The 22,141-nt window shown below is 41.4% G+C and overlaps 1 protein-coding gene across 5 annotated transcripts in view; it reads left to right on the forward strand.

Annotated features, from left to right (window-relative positions):
- LOC309890183 (alpha-protein kinase 2-like) overlaps positions 1–22,141 on the forward strand; it is a 70,044-nt gene that overhangs the window by 3,223 nt on the left and 44,680 nt on the right. For 3 of the 5 annotated variants that reach the window (XM_082783827.1, XM_082783826.1, XM_082783825.1), the window contains 5 exons: positions 7,876–9,558; positions 11,329–14,215; positions 16,749–16,896; positions 18,348–18,475; positions 18,561–18,596. In XM_082783827.1, the coding sequence (XP_082639953.1) occupies positions 8,137–9,558; positions 11,329–14,215; positions 16,749–16,896; positions 18,348–18,475; positions 18,561–18,596 (4,621 nt within the window). In that variant the 5' untranslated portion in view covers positions 7,876–8,136. Of the gene's footprint in view, positions 1–7,875; positions 9,559–11,328; positions 14,216–16,748; positions 16,897–18,347; positions 18,476–18,560; positions 18,597–22,141 lie in introns of those variants that run through there. The other 2 variants (XR_014319389.1, XR_014319390.1) reach the window with 1 other exon arrangement.

Consider the following 22,141-nt stretch of genomic DNA (forward strand, 5'->3'; position numbering starts at 1 on the left):
AAAGTCTGTTTTGTTTCATTTTGTTTTGTAAGCAGAAATGTGCTAAATTTGGAGAACTTACTACAAAGTGAAAAATCTCTGAGTTGGCCTGGAAGAGAGAGAAAAAATGCATGTATTCCCAAACATAAAATCCTGTTAGGCTGGGAACAGAGCGTGTATGGAATTTTGGGTAGTACAGGAATGTTGTAGTTGTGCAAACTGTATGCAGGCTCTGTGCAAGATTGTTGAGACGTATTTGAGAAATATTTCTGAGGAGAAGGTGAAGTGAATTAGCATTAACCTTGGAACATGGCTGCATTTAAGCAGCAGACTTGGATTTCACAGATGACTGGGTGGCAGGTTGTGTACCGTACGCACGGTGCCATAGTAGTGGAAAGGGCCTGTAAGGTTATTTGAGTTATTTGCATACGAGGTCTTTGTGTCTCTGCAAACCGAGAGTCACAGTGATAAAATTGCAAGCAATCCAATAATCAGGGTCATAAAAACTCAAGCTTTGTTAGCAGGGATATCTAATTTTACTCTGCTTTTGCTACTGCAAGTTAATTGCTATTGCAAGCTACTGCAGTAACCATTCAAGTTACTCTTGTGGTTCTTAACCCTGGAAGTAATTGTTCAAGACCAGGGTGGACGAGGCCCTGGCAGCCTGATTTAGGGGGTGGCAGATCTGAGTGCTGGGAAGATGTGCCTAGTCCCACTGTATGGTACTGCCCATTCTAGGTTTTTCTTGGGATTATGTTTTTAATGGAGGTTCCTTACCACTTTTATTCTTGTTTCTGTTCTGCTTTTGCTGCTGTCTCACACTTTAATCAATATAATATTTCTAAAATCCTGCTGCCCACACCAACTAGATTTCTGATTGGACCTGCATAGTACACAACTGTTTCTATTCATCAGAAAGGAAGGTTTCGTGGCTGTTAGTGTTTTGGTTTGGAGTTTTGTCATGTCCATCTTACCTGAGGTCTGGTTATGTCAGCCACCTTTCTTTCTGGCTAAGCTACCCGTCAGCGTCTCTAAAAGGGGATGTATGCGTCAGTTTGTAGTGCGCCCCAGCAGGAGGAGAAGGAGCTGTTGATACATCTAAAGTTCATCTGGATAGTCTAGGGGATTGTATTTGGTTTTTCAAATGAGCAAGTCCAATTCCCAAATTTTAGCCTATAGAGTAGAGCTAATACTAGGAAACTGCTGGCATTTGGAGAATTTGTTGTTTCAGACCAAGTATCTCAGGATGAATGGTGAAGCAGATAAAAAATGTTCCACTGACTTTCTAAACATGGCCTGTCAGATACGGAAGTGTTAACAGAGCAGGCAAGCAGACTGTGCTAGCCATGTACCTATATCTTCCTCATATACACATATGTACATAGGAGAAAGATTATGCTTCCTGTTTATTCAAGTCTCTCTCCAAGCTCATTTGAAGTGGTGTAGTTCTGTTTTCCTATCACAGTGATGACATTTAGCACAGCTATCTCTTTCTAGCTGTAAGCTCCTACCAAAATAGCCAAACAAAACCAAAAATCAACAGTGAGAACAAAGTGAAGAGCTTAATTCTGATGTTGGAGAAGCTCCCTCTGCTTCATGGAGACAGATTCTAGTTCATAACTAGTTCCCATATGTCCTGTCACTCCTGGTTTTAAAGCATACTTCTTTTATCAGGTCTATCTGATTTAAATTAGTCTTTGTTACATAAAGAGAAATAAGAACATCCAACAATCTGTGGGGGCTAATGTGCTCCAATCTCCATGCTCTGCAGGAGGTTTTGAACCAGAACCCACAATGGAACTAACTTCACCAGGAAGATCCTTTATCTGTGGTCAGTTTGGCATGCTTTTATCATTATACCCCAGTTTCTGTAAAACATGCAAATCTGAATGGCTTCTTTGAAGCCAGGAGAATTTCATGCAGGGCAGAGGTTAAGTATCTGCTTTGGGACCTTGGCCTAAAACCAAGTTTCTCAGAAGAGTGACTGTAGAATGACCTGCTGCCTGCCTGCCTTTTTTTGTTTTTCATTTGATAGTAAACTGCTGACGTATATACTGGCAATTTGCATCTACTCTACTAGTTATTAGGAAAATAACTGTAATTCAAATACAATTAAGTACATATACAAAAAAGGCTGCAAACCTTTGGGTCAACCCTTTGAACCAAGTGGTGTGATTACCATCAAGATGAAACCGATTTACTCAGTTTTGCAGATTGAACTTTTCTCCCAGAGACAGACTGTGTGATAAGTCATATTTTCATTTGAGAGAGAATATAAATGTAGTTAGCTAAATGTAATATAATTACACTTGGATATACCCAAATAAATATAATTATAGAAATAACGCTCAGTTATGGTTCAGCTCTGCAATGGCATTGTGCGCTGCCTAAGTACATCTTTATTATATACAATATAAAAGAACTTTGTCCATGACATTTTATGTAATGTTCATGTGTTACTTAATTCTGCATGCAAATTCATTTCATCAAATTTTAGTAGAAACTGTATGAAATGATTTTTTTTTCGTACATTGTGACAGTCACCATTTTTTGTCTGTTATTTGTGTCCTCAGGAGAAAGATCTTTATAGAGTTTTAGGTGGTAAGCTGAGAATCATTGAAGAGTTTTGTTTTGGAACTCTGATACCAACTTCTGATACACGCAGGGAGAAATCACATTGTGCCTTGATTCCTTTTCCGTAAAACTGAAAATCCCAAACTTCTCTCTTCAATTTGTATGTGGTTCTCTCCTACTTTTGCAGGAGTGATACAAGTGTGACCGCATTGTTTTGCACCAGGAGGTGCTGGTTCATTACGATTTCTGAAAGAAACACATGTAGACTGTGTGAAGCATCGCTTAGAACGCCACTTGCAGGGGTGTCTGTAAAAAGAGAGCAGTAGAGAGAATCTCATGTCCCTTCAGAAGCTGGGTTCCCTGCACTGCATGGCAGGGCGTGGGCCTCCAGTCAGGGTGCAGTGTGCCACACAGTCCCCATCCTGGAACGGTTACGCTACGTGGGGCATTCGTGCTTCTGTGGTGTGTGCCTAAAGCACAGCAGCTCCATTCATGGCTGAGATGGCCACACAGAACTAAAGAAAAAAGGGTAGTGACAGAGTGAACGAGAAGTGGGAAGCTGGGAATTTCAGAGGTTTGTTGAGAAGCTGTGCAGAAGTCCTCCCTTGAAAGCTGCACAGGAAGTCTGTAAGAGCACAAATCTGCGCTGAACTGCACTGCCTGCATTGCTGGACGGATTCTGATGTGTGAGAAAGAGAGCACTTCGCCTGTCAGCAAGCAGTGTGCAAGCACCACAGCAGGACTTCAGAAATTCACGAGCTCTGGCTTGAAAAGCATGTCGTTTACAGAAACAGAAATAGATAAGCCTCTTTCGATTCATCTTTTGATTTTAGTGCATTTATGGCTCATGTTTTCAAGGTTTGTCCTTTATAGTGGTGGACAGTGGGTTAGTGAGTTATTTTTCTGGAAAATGAAAACTATGGTATTCATATTTTTGGCCAATGCACGGAACCTTCAAAAATATGTTTGTGATTTTTGATTCAGAGAATTAAGGGGGGAAGACTAATGGTTTAGTCGTGTAAATTTAGACGTGATCTAAGGAAGTTACAAGCACAGATTATTTATGGAACTATCCATTTCTCTTGAGTTTTCAGGTGTCACAGACCTGGTGTCAGCTTGGTATAGGGAAGCCAAAATACTGGCATCAGGATCTCTCTTAACGTGAGACACAGGAGGGTTATCAGTTGTGTTCCTGCATGTGCTGAGCTCAGATAACGTCTGTGTGGGCCGGTGCAGGTTCTTCTCTGCCACCCCGTTGCACTGGTGTGGGCGTAAAGCCAGGCACGGGCAGAACACGCGCGGCAGGGGGGGGCATTGGTGCTCTCACGTGGAGGTTTTCAGCGTGCCCAGGCAGCGCTCCGGTTGTCAAAGCATGCTTACACCTATTACATCTACAAGATTTAGGCCTGGGTGAGGTGCTCCTTGTGCCAGGCAGCATGTGAATGCACAGCGTGGTCCCCAACCCAAAAAGCTGGCACCTTGATGATAAGGGAAGAGACAATAGGTGGGTGTGGGCGGATGGGTCTGCCCAACGAGGGCAGCAGCAAGTGCGTCTGAACGATAGGAGGGTTGAGTTTGGGGGTGGGCTGAGCAGGGCTGTGCAGGGGAACAGAGATTACGGGATGAACAGGTAGAAAATAAGCAGAAAAAACTTCAGAGAGGTCTTAAAGGGATTTTTTTTTTCCCATTGGCTTTGGAGGAAATGAACAGGAAGGCAGAAAGTCCCTCCTAAAACACAAGCTTTCTGTAGGAATACCTTCCGCGAGTGTAAAACTGCTTGCAGAGGAAGATTACCATTTTTGTAATAACTAAATAAAGTAGAAAAATATGATGCAAGAGAGGAAATTAGCTGCCATTTAGAGAGGAAATTAACTGCCATTTTTTAAGTTTAACCAGATTTATATATTTTTGTCAGTTAAAAAAACATGCCAACATTAGGATTAAGACCACAGTTTCTTATAAAATCAATAGAAGCAACTTTGGGTCCGAAATAACCTCCAAAAATGGCTGTATTTAAAAAATTAAAGATAATTTCATCTTTTTCATCGTTCCTTTCATCTTAAAATGTAATTTTCCAAAAATATTTTAGTTGCATTGTTAGAGCTTTCCACCAGTCTACATCTGCCCTAACTCACACCTGGGCACAGTTCTTGAGCTGCCGTGCTCATGCCGCTGCTTCCTCTTCCCTTGCCCTCGGTTCCTGGGGCACTAAGCTCAGGCAGCGTTGTGACCCTGGAGAAGAGGAGCCCACCAAACACGTCTTTCCTAGGTCCCAGCTGTTGGAGCTGTCAGGGAGAGGCAGCTTCTCTGTGCTGGCTTCGCCCCTTTGTTGTCTGTGCCCTTTTTATGGGAGATTGCGAGTGGCCGTAGGGCGCTACGTAAGGCACGATATGCGTGAAATGCAGACGGGCCTGTGATGGATGGAGGGAGGGGAAGGGGAAAGCCAACATGTTGAGGGATAGCCACTGATCTACAGCAGGTGGAAAATATGTTCGCAGCTCGTTGGAGGACCAACACAGGACCCTTCTTTCCATTTCCTGCTCAGACCTGGTGGTGTTGGTTTCTCCTCCTGTGATGAGCAAACACCTGAGTCAGCAAGTAGCATCACTGGTGTCCAGAGCAAGACTTGAGACAAGCAGCCAGAACACCTTACACCTTTAGACATTCTCTCATCTTCAGCTGAACATTCAAAGCCCAGTTTGTTAGTATTTGAGCTCATTTTTGGGTTATTTGCCAATAGCCGATGGTAAATTGTCATGATCTCCAGTTCATCTTTGCTCGGTGAATTTCTTTATATATTTTCTGTTGTATTTTATAAGTTTTCCTGAGGAGCCAGGAGGGTAATGTAGTACCAATCTTTTCCCTGTTTCTATCTAAATTCAGTAATTGACATTATGGTTATATCTCATATCTTCTATTTTCTCTCCAAAATTTAAAAAAATAATCATGTTTCCATCTTAGGTGGAAAAACATAATTTATGGCGATTTTCCTCATGCAACATTATTTTGCTCTAATTTCCATTGCTGGATCTGACTAAACGCACAGCAATCTAATCTAATTTTCACATCAAGAAATCTGACAGCTCTTTTCCCCTTGATGTCAAAATGCAGCTGAACTAAGAAAATGATAACTGTGTAGTACAACTGCTTTGGTAAAGAGTATTCATGAGTTGGTCTGCATGAAAAATTATTGCCAAGGCTCTTTTCAGCTGGGAAAATTACCACACTTTTAAAATAACTTATACCCTCCAAAAAAAGAGGAAAGAGGCATCTGGTCTTCTGAAAAGCAAAGATGAAAGCAGATTTGAAAGAAAGCAACAGGGAACATTAGGCAAATGCATATTTAAGAGGCGATGCGTGAATGCTGGGGGTTAATTCCATGGCACTGTAATCAAATGGATGAGGGAAAAATTAATCTCTGCTGCTCCATTTTTTCCTGTTAAATATTTATATTTCTTAGAGCTGAAATGGAAAGCAAAACGTGATCATCGATCTGAAAGGCTGAAGATAATGGGATCTGATGCCTTTTTTCTCCAGGCTCTTGTTGCACATGCGGTCCAGATTGATGTTCAAAGCCCTGCATGAAGCACAAGTGTAGAGTATTGGCCCAGGGCCCAGTCAACAGGTGTCCACATTATCTAAAACCAGCACAATATGCATGATTTGTCCTCTTCTTGTCCTCTGTGGCAGGGAAGCCCTTGTTACTATGGATTTTGAACTAGACTTCTTCTCAGGCTCCGAAGGTGGCAGTGTGAGGAAGCCTGCACTCCGGCTTCCTGCCCCCTTCCTCCTGCGTGCAGCAGCACACCTTTCCCCTGCCAGCTCTCAAGCTCAGAACATTGCTGGCCAAGGCACTGTGACCAGGCTGACCTGCACGGCTTTCAGGTGGTTTTGTCACCGTCTGTGCCTTCTGGCAACTCCCTGGCTACACTTCCGAGCTGACAATACACCTGTGTGGCACATCAGGCTTGCTCTTCAGGCCATTCTCTCCTGTTGGTCTTTGCTTCCTTGCATACTGGACCTTTGCCAGTTTATTCCAAGGCTAAATTGCCAAACATGTTCCTTTTCTGCTACCTCCTTCCGCTCCTCCTTCTGCAGCCAGTATTCAGGCTGTACCAGGAGGCACGTACACGTGTGTGTATGGCACGCACATGTAGTGCACTGGCAGAGGGTGGTGCTCTGCTCCTCTCACCTGCCATTGTTCCTCCGCACTCCTTTGTGTGTGTGGAGACCAACTGTTCATCACACAACCTAATGTTGCCCCTTCCGCTATCTTTCCCTTCAACCTTTTTCTTGTCCAACCTTTCCCCTCCCAGGTAAGCCTGTGAAAAAGGTGTCCGTGACAGGGAATGCATGAAGGAAATGAAAATATACCCAGCTGCTTTGTGCTGTTTGCATGAGGGGCAGATTCCAAGCAAGCCTTGCAAGCACCTCTCTGTTTGGCCATCGAGCTCTAATCTAGCTCCCCACATGTTTTCTTACTGACTGTGATCAGTGTCAGCAGCGAGCTGTGACACAAAGCTGGGTGCTGACAGGTCCAGCGGCTGCTCTGCCTGTGGCCCTGCAGGGAGCAGATGGCGCCTCAGAGCGCTTGAAAGGGCATCAGGAAGGGCCACAGCCAGCACAGGAGGTCTCGCAGCCAGGACAGAGAGCTTACCGAGAAGGTAAGCTTCTCCCATGGGAGAAGCAGAGGAGGAAAGAGAGAATGAACATCATCAGATTAGCAGGCTGGCAAGAAAGGTTTTCCTGCTGTTCTTCGTGTCACACCAGTTCTATGAATTATTTTTCAATGTTTAGTTTGGCATCCTTTGTGAGATTGAGTACTTTTCTGTGATGAGGGAATCCCTGGGCTGTGGAAAAGATCATGGGTTAGTAGGGATACTCTAGTGAAGAATCAGCCAGAGTGATTTTTTTTTTAATGTCCCTGTGATGCCAATGTGACTAGAATGCTTGGTAGCTGTAGAAGTCATGTACATGTAACTATTTGCATTGGTCTGTATATTTCTGTTAGCAGTTAGAAATGCCTAAGTGACGTGCACTAAAGCATGTTTTGTGCTGCTGCTGGGTGTATGTGCAGGCATGCTTAGGAATTTGTCTTCCTAACACAAATCACTTTGGACAGCTACAGTGTGTTCCCCCGAAGTGGTTCTGCATAGATAACTGGATTATAGTTCCTGCTGTTAATGTTTGATCTTGATTTTTAGATCATTATGTTTCCTTTTTTGGAAATGCTTGAAACTGTGTGGTGGTTTACCATCTGTTAGAAAATATGTATACCCATTTTCAAAATCATGTTAAACTTCAGATTTATTTTATTTGCAGGTGCACACAGCAAGATGCTGCACTTCACTGGACAATATCTGGAAACTGGCAGCTAGAATGACCTGCTACTCAACCCTTGTTGAGAGGGAATCTCACACAAAAATTGAAACTTCCCCAGAATTGGTTGCTGACCTAAATGACAGTGGGAAGCTTCAGAGTAAAATGAGGAACATTTTTTACAATACAAGCGTTACTCTTAAGAGGGTGACCCCATGTTAATTTCAACAAATTCCAACTCACCAAGAGTCAGTGTTTTATTGCATGAGAAGCCCAAAAGTATCATTCCCATGTGAGAAATCCCGCAGACGCTTGCCTAACATGGAAGACAACATGGATGCAAAAAATGTATTTGAAACACAGGAAAATATATGCTGCCTTAGGGATGCATCAGAGAATGGTGATGACCTAATTAATTTTAACAGTATGGTCTGCGGCGCTTCTGGAGAAGCAGAGAAATACTGCATCGGTCAGGTGCATTCCCACCCTACAGATCTAATCACTGATCACACAGACATTTGTTGCCTTAAAGTGGAAGACTCGGTTTCTTGTCCACCTCCAGCTGAAGTCCAGACACACGGAAAGACTGGGTTCAGTAGACCTCTAACCATGAATGCCCTGTTGAGTGAGCAGGCAGATACTCCGGTAGTAAATCAGAATTATTTTACAAAACATGATTCTGAAAATTCTGGAGGCATTTTGGAGGCTTGTGCAAGTGTAAGTGATGACTTTTCCGATGATGTCCTAGAGTATTTTGAATGTTCAGATGTGCTGACAGCACATGAAAATGAAATCTGGGAAAAGAAATTACAGTTTTTATTAGAAAGTGGTGATGAAGATGATTTAAAACTGAGTAAGGATTGTGATGGGTGTGCTTACTTCCTCAGTGAGATGCCGTGTCTGTTCCGAGTGTCAGATAACACTACGCCTATGGATACTACCATTGGCTTCTGTGGTCATCACTCAAAATTCAAAGGAGTAAATGTAAGGAGAGACCCCTCTACATACAGCCAGTCAACTTTGCAGGCAGAGATGACTCTAGCTGTTGGACAACACCGAGATAAAACTACCAGTGTGAAAGACGAAGAGAAGGGTAAAGTGCCTGTTGCATCTGCTGTCATTGAAAATGAGCGTCTCCGAACTGAAGAAGAAAATAATGGAGTTGGCCAGACAGATTTCTCAACCAGCAAACCTCAGAACGTGGATAATGTACATGCAAAGGCAGACTCCTCTGCTGGTGGCATAGGTACTGCTTTGACAAATCAGGCTTCAGAGACAATGACAGAAAGCAAGGTGGACGAGAACTTGCTAGGTGAAAGCTCATTGCTGCTAGAGGAGGGGAGAAGAAATTCATCAGAGGAAAATGCAAGGCATGCTGTCTCTACCTTAACAGAAACTCTAACAAGAAACCTTTTAAAGTTGCTAAACCCTATAGAGCTCTGCAGATATGTTGGTAATATAGGGCAATCTTTTCAGGCTGCTGCAGAGGTGAGGGAATCCAGTGCTTTGTTTCCCAGTCAGGAAGGAGTCTTTTCAGCACAAATGTGTGAGGAGACAGAAAGCTTGCAAATGCAGGCTGGTTTGTGTCGTACAGAAGAGGCGGATAAAGACTGTCATTGGGAACAGAAAAAGACTCGGGGCCCGTCTGAGCAAAATCAGGTGCCAGATGACAACGTCTCACCCAGGGTAAGTAAAGTGCTTATCACTTAACAGAAAGAGTGGTTTGACTGATTTTGTTCCTGTTTGTCAGAAAATAATGCAAATTTAAATTACTTTGAAAGACACTATTCATGCACTTCTGAATGACAGCTACGTCTGGGAAGGAAATCTGGTTTTGAAAAAGGCCCAAATAAACCATAAGCTGTTCTAATTATAGAGTGAGACTGATAATAGTAAGAGGCCCTAATGGGACTCTGGACAGCTGGATAGAGAAATCTGATATTTAGGCTACTGCATAGGTCTTATCAAAGCAATGTTTCTTTCAACTCAGAAGTTTTCTCACATCCCTGTTGTGAGCAGAGAACATTTTGATTTACTTTCTTTTCAGTTTACACTCAAAGAACAAAATTGTGTCCAGTTACGGAGCTGGAAATTTAAAACAAGTAAACAGAGCTTTGCTCTGAATTCTATCAAGGGGGGAGAATTTAATCCAGAGAATTAATGTTACAGAAGCGTATGGACCTTTTTTTTTTTTAAAGTAAATCAATGAAAGATTTAGGTATTCCGTGGAAATGTAAAGAGCAGTTACAAATCAAAAACCCAAGCTGATACTCTCCAAGTACTTAAATATTTTATGCTGTTGGGCAGGAAATTGACCAGGGAAATCAGTACAGATGTGCTGACTGATACGATGCCCCACCAGTTTTCATAACCAGGAGAATTGGATCATACTTTTTATTTCACATAGTAAAGTCTGAAGATATATATTTATGAGTATTAAATCATGAATAATCTTATTATCACCCACTTCGCTGATTTTAAAGTGCATAGCCAAGTGCACAGAAAAACAGTTATGACAAATAAGCACAAGCTTTTTTTCACATGCTCTACTTCATCTGTATTCTTTAAGCAAATATCTCTCCCAGTTCTGAATCACAGATTGACTTTAATCTGACCGCTGGGGTGTCTTAAGCAATGAAAAATCACTGATTTCTTCTGCCTGAAAAGCATCCATAAGTTTCTCTGTTTTATATGGTACATAAAATTCCAATCACATTTTAGCAGCACTTAATGTTCTTATGATGGAGAATAGCCCCTTATTGGAATTAACCTACTGAGATTTTCTTGACAGTGTGTGTTGCCATGGTTTGCATGAGGCATTTTTTTCATTTTTTTCAACTTGTGGTATAACCATTTAAATCCCAGAACCCTACTAGCACAGAGCAGCTGTTATGTTACTGTAAGTGCTGTGGCTAGGTTTCAGATTGGCGAGTTCAGATTAGACTCCTGCTACCTGCAGCCAAGAGGTATTAGTTCTTTGAGCATCCATGATCAAAACTCTGTATTAGTTAAAAATTAAGTAGGAAAGAAATATCAGCGTACAGAAAAGGGCTAGAGATGAGCAGAAGCCAAACCCTGTGTTTTAGACAGTCCTTGGGTACAGGATAACTCTGTCAAGTGGTTAGCATACTCTTGTTCTGAGTATTACATTTATACCATGTGCCACAGATCCAACAGGCGAGTCTGGCAGGCTAGACTTGTAATTTGTACAAGTTTAAATACAGAACTATGATTTCTTCTTTCTGTCAGGGTAGGGTGATAGCTACAAACCAGAAACCTCAGATGTTGACAAATACTTTAAAAAACAAACAAACAACAACAACAACAAAAAAAAACAAAAAACCCTTTCATTTCAATTTAGGTCTACAGTTCAGGCCTGTGTCAAGCAGCAGTCGCATATTTTAATTCTATCACTATTTTTCTTCTTTTTTTTTTTTTTTTTTTTTTTTTTTGTAGAATCAAGGTGCCAGTCTTAAAATCTCTATCCAGAATTGTGATAGAGAATGTATGGAGCCTGAAATAGCAAAGGAAGGCATCCTCATAACTTGCCAGAATGCAGAAAACATCCATTCAGCTTCAGAATGTACTGAAAAGCCACTACAAGCAAAAAATGGAAGTTTACAAACCTATTCTCAACACCATGCTCCTTGTGATAAGAGAGAAAGTTGTCACCAGCAAGTCTTCTGGGAACAAGGGAAGGATATTAGTAGTAATAGCAACAAATCAAAGAAAGACATTTCACCTTTTCCCTTATGGGACGCAGACTCTGTTCCTGATAAACAAGAAAGTTTATGTGCTGTTCTCTCTTCTGCAAAGCTGTGTGATGAGCCAAAGGAGGGAGGGCAAAGGTATGGTTTTGATTCGCATGACGGCAATGACAGAGATACTCTCTGCAGTGTATCATGTGATGAGTCTCTGTTTGAAGCTAATCCCAAGTCAGTTCTGGAATCTGGAGAACCTGGGTGCAAAGGAGATGCCGATTTATCTGCAGTGCATGACAAGCTCTGGAAACTTCTTCAAGAAGATGACTCAGACTATCAAATCCCATTTGAAAACTGGGGAATCACAAGTTTGGAGGTAAGGCTGACAGATACCAAAGTCACAGAACCGAACTCTGTGCAAGAGACCTGTTCTGATCATCCTTTGCCCTCAAATTTCATAGAACAGCAGGAACCTATTACAGAGCCACCTACTAGACAAAGAAGAGAGAAAGAAGACTGCACTGTCTCTAACGTCCTACTGAAAACAGATGAAGCATGTAACAGTGCATCCATAGAAAACTTTTCTCTTACACGAGTGGTAGAAGCAGATGGTTTATGTATCAGTTCTAGCACTGAATATAAAACAGAAACACCATCCACTTGTATTTCAGAAAATAGTATCTTAAATACAGAGGAGTGCTTTGAGCAGAAGCCAAATCAAACATTAATTGTCAATAATGGAGCCGTTCAAACGACTGTTTCTCGGGAAGGAAAGCTTACCATTCATAACACTTTCCAAACATGTGATACAGATTCTCAAAGATTAAAAAATGCTCAGAGTAGTAACTTAGCATGTGATAAACAAAACCCAGCTTACATGTCAGATAAGTCATGTTGGACAACTGGACAATTACCTCATACTGAGCGGAACATATCCTTGATAAATGAGAATATGACTGAGACCACAGATAAAGATGCTGGTAAAGACTGTCATTTTAAAGACTGTTACCTAGAAAGAAAAAAACTGGCATATTTCCCTGAGGAGAAAGTTATTTTCCCCAGTAATTCCTCTGTTGAAAATACCCATCAGTTTACACATGAAAAACACTCTTCTGTTAACACCATACATAGAAGTTATGAAAATAATTTACAAGAAAAAAGAAATCACTCAGAGTTGAATGCACAAAATGGCACTAATTGTAGCAGGTATCATCCTTCAAAAAATTATGACTCTCAAGATTTTCAAGTTGTTTCTAATACACAGAAATGTAGTTACACAATGAAATTGCCTAATTTCATTAAGACTCCTGAAACCATAACATGTAAGAATCTACCCCAAAATGTGCACCAAATGACAGAATTAGAAAAACAAGAAGTGATGTTCACTGCCTCTCCTGAGAGTCCCATTTTAACAGATTTCTTTGTAAAAGTGCCCAAATATGAACCAAGTAAACCAGGAAAAGAACAGAGAGCCATTTTCATAGGTGATGAACAAAGGGCTGAAACATCCTGTGACTCTGGAGTTAGGCATGTTTCCGAGAGTCAGCCTGCAGTTTCCCCTCATAACATGTCTGAACAACATCTATTTTTTGCTGACAACACCTTTAAGTTTGACGAAGAGTTAAAAACAGATTCTTTGAAAAGTCCCACGTATGCCTCTGGGAATGTAACGTCAGTGTCAGTTAGTACCCTGCTGCCTAGAAAGGTTCAGAATGAGTACTGCACAGTAGCAAAGGAAGATTGTAGAGACATCGGTAATCAGATGGATCTCCAGCAACAGGGTGTAAGAGAAACATCACCATTCATACCTGTAAGGCAGTCAGAGGGCTCTCTTAACAGCGTAGCAGCAATGGGGTGTTCTGGCACAGGAAGTCGCGTACAAACAGAATGCACACAAACCGCTGTCAAAGGAGATGAAAAATTGACTAAGTTGGAAGTTTTCTGCGAAGCATTGCAGGATCACATGCATAGGGTACCAGAAGAAAATAAGGAGGAAGCAATCTTGCGTGGAAATAAAGAAGAGATTCAAAGAACTACTGAATACAACCTGGATGCTGCTAAAATGAAGTCTCCTTTGCACGCTTTAATTAGCTCCAAGGCTCAGAGGCGGATTAGGAATAGTATCACTAAGCAGTCCTCTCCTGACTTGATCACTTCCAGCAAGCCGGCTGAGGTTGTTTGTTCAATTAAGTCTACTGAGCATAATAAAGACAAAGAAGTCATGACTTCAGAGACTGCACTAAGTGCTTTAGTTAACTTGCCAGCAGTTGATTCAGGGGACAACCGCTTTCTTCAAAGGCAGCCACCCTACAGCAGGACTCAGCCACACTCCTTAGCATTGGCCACATATGATCCGTTCTCAGTCAGCGTGGAAAGGCCAGAAAATCAAGAAGGGTCAAAGTCCTGCCAGACATCACCAACTGTTGCTGAGCCCATCAAATGTAAACACACAGCAAAGAGTGAGAACTTAGCTACTGGAGCAAAGAAGAAGTTACCACCAGCAACACTGTCGAAGAAACCCCGACTGGAGGAGAGAGGAAATGTCAGCAAGGATCCTAGCTGTGTTAGAAGTGAGGCAAACGTGATTCATAAAGAAAATAGAAAAGAGCAAAGGACACTAATTTTGAAAAAGGATAGCAAAGGTAAGAGAAAACTGATTGTCATTTCTGTCCTTTCCCATCCTTCTGACTCCAGTAGGAAGTTCAAATTTGTTAAACCCACTGCAAGCCTCCCTCAGTTGAAATCTTAGCAGTCAAAAGTGTCCTGCCCTCACTGATGTTATTTACAGTTCTGTGAACTTAATAACTACTGCTATCCTCATGCCACAGAGCTGGTACCTCCCTAGCATCCTTTTCCCTGCTGACAAATATATTTATTATTTTTTATCCTTTTTGAAAAGCCTACTTTTCACTTGTCTCTTCAAGTCAGTTTCCAGGGCTGTGTAGCAGGATGGTAGCACCTAACTGCACACAACACAGTGGCGGCAAGCCCAGTCCTAGCATGTCATTTCGTTCCTGCAGGGCGGTGTTCCCAGTTACGCTCCCACACTGCAGCTCCCAAATGCAATTACTCTCTCTTGGTTACCAAATGGTTTTACTGCTAGCAAAGTATTATTGTTACTTGTAGGGTGCCACTGATAAACAGAATGTTTTGCAGTCCTGTCTGATGACTGATGGCTGGTTCTGTATCCCTTTTCACCACGATTGGTCAGAAATGACACTGATGAAATTAGCATTATTAAACTGACATAAGAAGCACATAATTCAGATGAGAATTGGGTTGCTTGTCAGAGTCTCCAGGAGATTGCTAACGGATAAAATGCAGACAGGAGTAGTAGCAGCATAACAGCTCAACAGATGAGGTGTTTGTGGTTTCCATGGATACTTTGCAAGGGCCAAGGTCTTATGTTCGCCTTCTGACATTGTCTTTTATGTTCACATCATGAAATAATTTTAAAGATAAGAGCAAGACTGAATAGTGACTAATGGTAGGCTAAACAGCTCTGAAGCTCTTCAGAGATTCAAATTATAGTGAAGTCTGGTCAGAGTTCAGTTTTCCAACCACATAGAAAGAGAAAAAAAACAACTTTATTCAAAAATGTGTCCTTTGCAAGCATGTTTGTCTACAAGAAATGACTGTGAAAGGGAATAATGGGAGACAAGCTATACTGAGCAAGAAAAAGGACTGGACAAGGTGAGAATTTGCTGTAGGTGTCTGCTATACACCTGCAGGCCCATCAGCGATAACTGAGAGCAGAGCTAAAGTGGAAATTACCAGAGAACCAAATGTGTGGGAGAAGGAGAGACACATTTCTTCAAAGTAGAACAAGCAAACTGCAACTACCGAGAAAAAATAGACCTTTTCCATGTATCTGAGCCTATACTTGAAAAATGTTGTCCATATTCAGGCTGAATTTTGTTCTCCTGCTTCTGTTCTGCTGCATTCTAGACTGAAGGGAATGTGTGTTTGTATTTTAGAGTGTTTGCATGGGCCTCTTCCCGGCATTACGGGGAGGTTGCCGTGGTTAGCCCGGTATGCACTCAGAGTGTGCTCCTGTGTATTTTTTTACCTCCAGGAGAAAGGGCTTTGTGGCTGAGGCAGGAAAACTGGAGCCTTTAGTTCTATTTCCAGTACTGTCGCATACTCGGTGCTGTTTTAGCCCTGATTCAGCAGGATTCTTAGGCCTAAGGACTTAAGTGGCTGCAAGTCAAACATAGCAACGAATTCCAGGTGCCTGACCCTTTGGGTCGGATTTAGCATTCCTTAGGCGTTAGGTGGGGAAAGTTAGACTGCTGGCAGGGGACCAGCGAGGAGATGTGTCATGCCAGCTCACTCAGAAGAGACTGGAGCGAGCCAACAAACAGCTTTAGCAGAGAGCCAGGTTATCGGGACCTTCCTGGACTGGGCAGGGTGCTTTATTTCTGGAACCTGAATAATTCTGCAATTTTCTCTGCACAGCGGTCAGTGTTAAGTAAAAGAACCATGTCCTGGGTCTGGAAAAGTAGGGACTTGCTTTAGAAGCAGGAAATTGATTCTTTGAAGTAAAGGCCACTGCCGTTACCAAATGCCATGTCATTGCTAGAGCAAATATCTAACCAGAGTGTGGATTCCTCCCTCCAGCTGTGTTTTAAAAGAAATGAAGCCATCATTGCATCTTGAAAAACGCCTGATCCTGGCCGTGTGCATTAGGTGTGCTCCAAGAACACCTCGGAGCCTGAGCATCTTCTGGGACTTGGAGTCATTTCTCTTAAAGGCCGTGATTAGATAAAAAATGCACCACATACAAAGATTCAGTTAATATGAACTCTGATCATGTAACCGTATGGTATGCTGTACCATTTTGGTGTCTCTTTTTTAGCATCAAAGCCAGCTGATTCTTCAGTCAGAGAGAATGTGTTCATAGTAAGAAACAATGTTATTCTGATGTATTTTCAGACTAGAAATTCCCTTTGGTCCTGTTCCATAAATTCAGAATGTCTTTGCATTGAAAACATTTCCATTGGCTGGGTGGGGCACTGAATCAGTCTTTTAAAACCTCCGTATTTTAAAACCTTGGTTTTATCAGTAATGTCAGATTCACGTGAACAATATCTGCAAAATGTTCTGGGATTCCTTTAAACTGCTAAAACACTGTAATTATCTTCTAATCCTAAACGGTGGCTCTTCTGTTCCAAGCTCCCAAGCTGCTGAAGAAAATCCAAGCAGAGTTGTTCCCTGACTGCTCTGGAAATGTTAAGCTGTGCTGCCAGTTTGGAAACATTCATGGGGACTCCACCATTACATGGACTAAAGACTCCAAGTTACTAGCTCGACTGCAGAGAAAGTGAGTAAATGTTTCTGATGGGCTGCTAATTTCTGAACAGCGGTTGAGAAAATACTAAATGTGCCAGTAATTCACTCTTTAATGTAACAACATTAGTATGATAGGTGCAAAAACATGTTAAAATAGGGTAATTAAGAAGTATTTTTCACACAGAGCATTAATATTTGTTACAGTTTGCATTCCATCACCTGCAATTCCTCTCAGCCCATTCATAACCAGTCTCATCCAACTTCCAAGTACAGTAAAAGATCATCTGAAGTTTCAACCTCAACACCCAGGCCAAATGATATAAACATGCCTGGTTAATATGTGGCGGGCTGTCTGCCCTTGTGTGGTGGTAGTGAATTGCTGAAACAACTAACATGCAATGTGGAGCTTGATGTGATCACTCCTTTGAACTTTATATTCCGTATCAAATGGAGCTTGAAGCTTGTTGGACTAAAAGATGGAGTTGCATTTAAGGAAAAATGATCTCTTCCCTCTGCCCAGCCAGTTAACCTGACTCTGAGTGACTAGAGGCAGGGCAATGAGAAGACTGGAAAACAAAAGCTTCCTAAGGCCTTTATCAGGGTCTTGTCCAGCTTCTCCTAAAACAACATCTTCATGGAACAAGTTATTTTCTTCCATTACAGTAATAACCTTCTTATAAAATAGCTCTTAAGATTTGTTTATAGTGCTTCAAAAATTAAGTTAACGTTTTCCAAAACAAAACAAAACAAAACTAAAATGTTTCTATCAGAAGGCACAATTTTGCAAAAATCAAAAATATTTATAGGAAGGCATCTGCCAAGATGCTATTTTAAGTTGAGAGGAAACATTGAATGAATTGGATAGACTACTCATATTATTCTGATTCTTGTTTTAACTACATTGATTTTGATTATTGCATTACCATATTGGTAATGGATATTACCACATCAATTTTTTTATTGTTATATAATATTATCTGCTAAGTAATGTTGCAGTGTTTCAATAAAGAAAAATATTTGGTAATATTTTGGTAACAAAATATTTGAATTTTTACTTCATGGGATAACATGCCATTGCTAAGTGTTTTCAGATATTCCCATGCAGAGTTTTTTCAAGTATTTTAAGTATCAACGAGAAGACACCCTTTATAACTTCTTGGAGATATACCCTATCTTACCATTACCATCATACTTTACATATTTGCCATGGCATGAATGGGAACTTTAGAATGCCTTTTGGTGTGATTCAATTCGTTGTATCTGGATTAAGTTGAAGTACTTTTCTCTCAGAATATAGTATGATCAGCTATTGTGAAACACTTAATAGGGCGAATGGTTCTAAATGGGGTGAAATGAAATATTTTCTCTACTTGCAGCATATGTGAATCGGTCTTGGCAGTGACAGGCAGAAATTCCAGGAAAAGATACATGGAAATATCTTTCAGAGGTATTAATGTGGAAAATTAATATATTCTGTTCCAGTGCCCAGGATGACTCTCCTGTCTCTTTGGCGATAGCTAAAGCCAGTGACAAAGACCAAGGAATGTATTATTGCTGCTTGAATAATATATATGGAAAGGTAACTGCGGAGTTTAATCTGACTTCTGAAGGTAAATCCTAGTTTATAATTTGAATTAATAACAACAATGGCAGTTTTCATTCATACTTCTTGAAAATCTCTTTGTTTCCTTGTAGTCCTGGAACATCTTTCAAGTTTTCAGAATTTTGAAGGTAAGTACACACGTCTGGTTAATTGTGTGCTTAAATCTTTGTTCCTTCTTATTTTCAAATAGAACAAAAGATGGAAAAATATAACCAAAATAATTAGCAGTATTTTCACCCAAGATGTGTACCTTCTGATTTGGTGGTACAAACTGTTTTCAAATCTTTTTACCACCCAGGTAAACTGGGTCTACAGTTGCTTAACATTATCAGAAAGTTACTAAGAAGCTGCACTGTCTTTGTGAATTTGACCCAAGATATGATAGTGTGAGCTATAAGAAGCACTTCTGAACCCTCTTAATAAGAAAATGAGCAGATATACATAAACAGTTATAACGAACTGTGTTTGGTTAGGAAATGGCTAGGCTGTAGCGGTGCAATCAGTTTCAGTTGAGTCACCTAATTTGTACTAAATCATAATCCTTGTTTTTATCTCTTGTCCATTTATAGGATCATAACATAATTCAGGTTGGAAGGGACCCCAGAGGGTCATCTTCTGCTCAAAGCAGGGTTAACTGTGGGGTGAGACCAAGAGGCTTAAGGCTTTATACAACAAGATCTTGAAAACATCTAGGGATGGAGACTGCACGGTATCTCTGTGCCACTGCTTGACTGTTCTTGTGAAAAAGTTTCTTCTTATATCCAGACTGAACATCTCTTGTTTCAATTTACATCAGTTGTCTGTCATCCTCTCACTATGCACCATTGTGCAGAGCTTCATGCCATCTTCTTGATAAACTTCATAGTTTTATGCACCAGCTGCTGTTAGGTTCCCTGAAGCCTTCTCTTTTCCAGGCTGAGCAAGCCCCATTCCCTCAGACTCTCTTCATATGCCAGGTGCTCCAGGTCCCTCATCATCTTGGTGGCCCACTGCTGAAAGTGGTTCGGTTGTTTGAATGTCTTTACTGTACTGGGGGCCCCAAACTAGATGCAGTGTTCCAGATATGGTCTCACTTCTCTTGATCTGCTGGCTGTCTTACTGTTGACACAGCCCTGGTGCAATTGGCCTTTGCTGCCAGGGTGCACTGGCAGCTCATATTCATTTGTGTCCCTAAGACTCCCAGCAGTGCCCTTTCAGCAGAGTTGTTCCCCAGCCAGGCTGTGCTGTTGCAAGAGACTTTTCCTTCCCAGGTGCAGGACTTTCCATTTGCCCTAGTGGAATTTCATGAGGTTCCTGTTGGCCCAATCCTCCAGCCTATGCGGGTTCCCCTGAGCGACAGCCCTGCACTAGAGCATGTTGTCTGTTCCCCCAGTTTGATGTCACCTGCAATTTTATGAGCAAACACTCCATTGCTTCTTCCAGGTCTTTGGCAAAGATGTTAAAAGAGGACAAGGTGAAGATTGGACCCCTGTGGTACTCCGCTTGTTACATTAACCACTGCTTCCTGAGCCTGATGATCTCACCAGTTTTCTACTCATATGCTTATTCACTTGTCTAAACTGGATACAAGAATATCGTGAGACAGCTTCAAAAGCCTTGCTAAAGTCAAGTTAAATGACAGCCACTCCTCTTCACATCTCAACAGATCCAGTTATTTTATAACAGAAGGTCTGGCAGGATTTAACCCTTATCTTCCTCCTTCTCCTTCATGGTTCATAAATATGTTCCAAGACAATTCACTCTGTGTTTTTTTCCAGGGACTGAAGTGAGGCCAACCAGCCTGACTTCCAGTTCTCTACATTGTTCTTTTAGCCTTTTTTGAGGATGAGTGCAATGCTTGCTTTCCTCCAGTCACTAGGGTCCTCTCCTGACATCCATGACTTTTCAAATATTCAGAGGGTGGTCTTGAAGGGACATCAGCCTGTTCTGTCAACACGTGTATGCAGCCTGCCTGGTCTAATCCCTGACGTGATCCTCACACACTGGTGGTAGTTCTTCTCTTCCTTGAACACTTTCACTAAGCAGAGAGCTCTGAGAGGCCTCGCTGAGAATTCCAGCTGTATTTATGTCTCTGAATTACCCATCCCATTCAGTAATACGCCTTCAATTTACTTTTTCTGCCTTTTGTTACTGATGTAGCAGTTGCAGCTCTTTCCATTGCCCTTGATTGTTCCTCAGAAGTGTCAACTACAGGTGCTGTTGAATGCGACACTGGCAACTCAAGGGCTAGCAGAAACAGTTTTGCAATACACTTTTTCAAAGACAGTCCCATGGCCCTGCAATGAAGTCCATGCATTCACAACAGCTGGCGCTGCATATTTAATACCCTGCATTTATCACTGTGTGCTCAACACACAGTTGGATGCAGCATTTCAGCAGCTGCTGCATTTTCAGCTAGCTCTGAACGCACAGGCCTTTTTCTCTGTCTACAAGAGGTGCATTACGTTTACACAAAATCTGTGTTTCAGGGGAGACAAAACAATTTAAGGAATATTTTGTTTGTTTGAGATACTCATGTCCTTAGTGATTTCCAAATCACACAACAAAGTCATCACAATATAAATTCTAGTATGGGTTGAAAGAGGCCATACAGTTTGATTTCCACCAATACTGCTTGTTTTTGGGGAGCGGTGTGAATGCAGCTATTTACAACTCATGCTTGAATTCTCATGAGGATTAAGTACATTTACGAAGGTACAGGGCATGCACTGTGCAAATTGGAAAGTCTGTGCCTGATACTATCCAGGTGAAAGTTCATTAAAGAACTGAGGAATACTCAAAATTCAGATGTGTGATTGGGTTTTTAATTTCTTTAAATCATAGAGAAGCTGAGTTCTGGGCTTCAGCTGTAATACCTCACCCCTTTTAGATTTCAATCTGAAACGCAGGGACCAGAACACCTCAAACATTTCACTGGACTACAGAGTACAAGAGACATTTTGACAGTTACTCAGAAACTGTGGGAATCCCTCAAGCTGTTGAACACTGTGTTTTTGCTACTTATTTTTCCTTTTTGTAGTCAACTCTGCTATACCATCAAAGATAAAATCCACTTGAATTCATGGGAGTTTCATTGGTGAAATACCTTCATGTAGGGTAGAATGCTTTGTGCAGGGGGGTGGAGTGCACACCATGCCAGACTACTGATTTGAACTTGACTGACTAACTTCCCACTAATTTGATTCACTAGCACTTCACACACAGTAAACAGTGAAGCAGCATTGCATCACAGTACACAGAGACAGAGACACACAGTGCACAGAAAGCTGCTTTGGCAGAAAAAACTTGCTAGTTGTGTTTGAACACATGGTCTTTGCAAGTCACCTGCTGTGTAACTTTACTCCAAGAGCCAGACAGGCATTAAGATTTGGAATGCTTTCCCCATATGTTATCTTGTGTTTAATCACACTTGGCATATGTCTTGCTGTGCTGCAGCTAAAGATAGACAGTGCATCGCAAATTGGTTTATTTGAACCAATATCTGGACACACTGTATTAGTCAGGTTGTTCATTCAGTCAATTGATTCTTGTTCTTGAAGAATAAAATTAAAGACAGGTGTTCTCACATAGCAGTACTGTGTAACTTCTGATCTGCAGAGAATTGTAGGTGGAGTTAAGGAGCTTTCTGATTTATGTTCTCTGTGGTACTGTTGAAGTCCATGGTTAGGAATAA

Source organism: Aythya marila (assembly GCF_965140915.1).
Source record: "Aythya marila genome assembly, chromosome: Z".
Classification (NCBI taxonomy): Eukaryota; Metazoa; Chordata; class Aves; order Anseriformes; family Anatidae; genus Aythya; species Aythya marila.